Source organism: Montipora foliosa, chromosome 14, assembly GCF_036669935.1.
Source record: "Montipora foliosa isolate CH-2021 chromosome 14, ASM3666993v2, whole genome shotgun sequence".
NCBI lineage: Eukaryota > Metazoa > Cnidaria > Anthozoa > Scleractinia > Acroporidae > Montipora > Montipora foliosa.
The window spans coordinates 1,167,526-1,170,025 of NC_090882.1; the positions used below are offsets into that span (position 1 = coordinate 1,167,526).

Sequence of the window (2,500 nt, forward strand, 5' to 3'; positions counted from 1 at the left end):
CTGTTTCTGCATCTGTGTTTCGCACTCGGCAAGCTTTCCCTTCCAACTAGGAGTGACTGCGGTCAATTGTTGTCAGTGGTTTTGAATATTTGCGCACGCGTCCGATTCCTCGTGCTTTGGTTGTAGAGCTTATTCATCGATGTGGCGGGAAGAGGGAGCATTTTGTGTGGAGCGTGTAGCGGTTTTCCCACTCCCTTCCCCCCTCTACTTTCCACTGTTTATCAGTTTGAGGGGTACCTATCTTCTCGGGGGCGTGGGGGCTCATGGCTGGGTTGTTAAGTTTTGCCAGCCATCGGTGCAGTCTCCATCTTGAAACTGGCTTCCAATAATGGAAGCTCCAGGATATCTCAGACAACCAACCTCCCCTATACGACGCAGTTGTTAATGGCTGTTTTCGCCTGCGTGCGTGACCTAGTTGAAAGAAGCATCACTGAGACATCACTGCTACGACGGCCATATTTGCTGCAGAGAACAGGACAGACCAGAAGACCAGGAATTTCACAGCCATTTCTTTGCAAACAGTGTGAACACTCTTTAAACGCCCCACAGAATTTCATGAACAATGGCTGTCAAAAGAGGCCTAAGGTTTGTAGTCCTTGTCCAAGAAGACTGAAAATCTAAGAATTTGTGGATGTAATTACAAAAGCAGCTTACTCTCCTTAGTTGTATTAAGCCCATTAATATTGGTGTTGATCTGGCTGAGGTCTCCCGCATTAAACCCCAGTGCGAAATTTCCGTCTTGTTGACCACGTTAGATTAGCACAAATTTTAATGAGGACGACATTGATCACCTTTGAAAATTGGTTAATTAAAATAATCATTTTTTGATTTCCAAACTGCCGTCATACCCATGAAGCCGTCTTCTAGATCTTGTCCTGAATCATATCGTGCTCTTTTCTTTTGGTCTGATAATATGCTATAAGCTTCATTTACCTGCAACGCCGAATAACATTGGTTAAGCGCACTTTAATTGAAGATCAGACGGAAGAGGACGAGTTCAAAGAGACTGGTTAGCGGCTGCATGTAGCCTGCATAGAACGCGGTTAGGCGAATTTTAGACGCTTCTTTCCACCGGGGTTGACTTTGATCGTTTTGAAGATGGTCGCGCGAAAACCTGGACCGAAGTCAAACGAGAACACGACGGGGAAGGGACCGAGAAGGAGTGAAAAACCGTGGCCGTGCATTTACATTCAAACGATCACTCGAAAGTCAACCCCGGTGGAAACAAGCTTCTAAAATTCACCAAACAGCCTGCTACGCAGGCTAGGCTGCATGTGGTAAACATACGAAAGGTTTAGTCATGTAATATAAACCCCTCGCCTTTGCCATTTTGTTTTAAAGATGCTAAGAATCCAGTGCTGGAAGCAATTATGCGATTTCTTCGACTTGTTGCCTAGTCCAGCCATTAAGAAGCTAAGTCACAGTATCGTGACGTGTTTCGGGAAAGACCAAGGCCAACCTTCAACCGACAGGCTTTTCGACCGTTTGCTTTAGTTATGAAAATTCACATCGCTTATCGTAGCGATCTGATTGGATGAATTTCAGCTTTGGCGCGATTTTCATATATGAAAATTGTTCCACGGTTCGCAATGCCTGTCAGTTGAAGGTGGGCCTTTAAACCGAAAAAGGTAATATGGAATTCTTTACTGATAACTGAAATTATTGTTAGCTGACAAACAGAGATGATTCTGAGCAAAAACGACCTTTATCGAGGCGAGTTGTTGAGAATTTGAAAAAAACGTAAGGTTGACTTTGTTCCGTTTTAATCTCGATCCTTTTTTTGTCCATACATGCATCTCACTAGCTTTGGTAAATTTATGCCGATCTACGGAGTGGTTATTTATGGGCATTTTGCCTGTCATGAAATTACCTAAGAACTGGCTACACGTCCCTTTGACATTTAGAGCCAAATTTCCCACCAATAAGAAGCACTGCGAAAGTAATTGCGACGTGCTAGTCCGCCCGGCTTTCAGCGCAAAACACCGGCAGAATGGATTCACATTACGCAGAAGACGGCGACGCTAATTTCCGTTTCGTAAAAAAAAACGGTCGTTTTCATTTTCAACGGTCGATGTCATTCTTAGAAAGCAATCTTTTTTATTCCGATAGCTTTCAAGAAATGGTTAGGATTAGCATCATTTAAATACTTTAGAAATGTCAAATTTGAAGCCGTTGTTTCGGTAGTGTAGAGGTTAAGTGCACTTGCTCTTTAGCCACTGAATCGAGTTTGACATCGTTCAATCAACTTTTTCTAATTTTTTTCTAAGGTTTCATGGACCGTTTCCTGATGATTCGGAAATAAATGTGCCATTCTTTCCCCGGCGTTTTGGTCGCCATGTTATTTTCACTAATGCTAGAAAAATATTTATAAAAGTCAAGTAGACTAGTGCACGACTGATAAAACAACGCGAATATCAGTCGTGCAGTAGTCTACTTGACTTTAATAAATATTTTTTAATCAATTTTGACTGTGCAAGACTTATCGTCCTCGGTTTTTGCA

At 42.6% G+C, this 2,500-nt stretch overlaps 1 protein-coding gene across 1 annotated transcript in view; it reads right to left on the reverse strand.

Moving 5' to 3' along the window:
* Positions 1-2,500, reverse strand: part of LOC137984667 (dnaJ homolog subfamily C member 7-like) — a 28,356-nt gene that overhangs the window by 3,574 nt on the left and 22,282 nt on the right. The window contains exon 14 of the mRNA XM_068831904.1: positions 849-933. Coding sequence (XP_068688005.1) covers positions 849-933 — 85 coding nt within the window. The remainder of the gene's footprint in view (positions 1-848; positions 934-2,500) is intronic.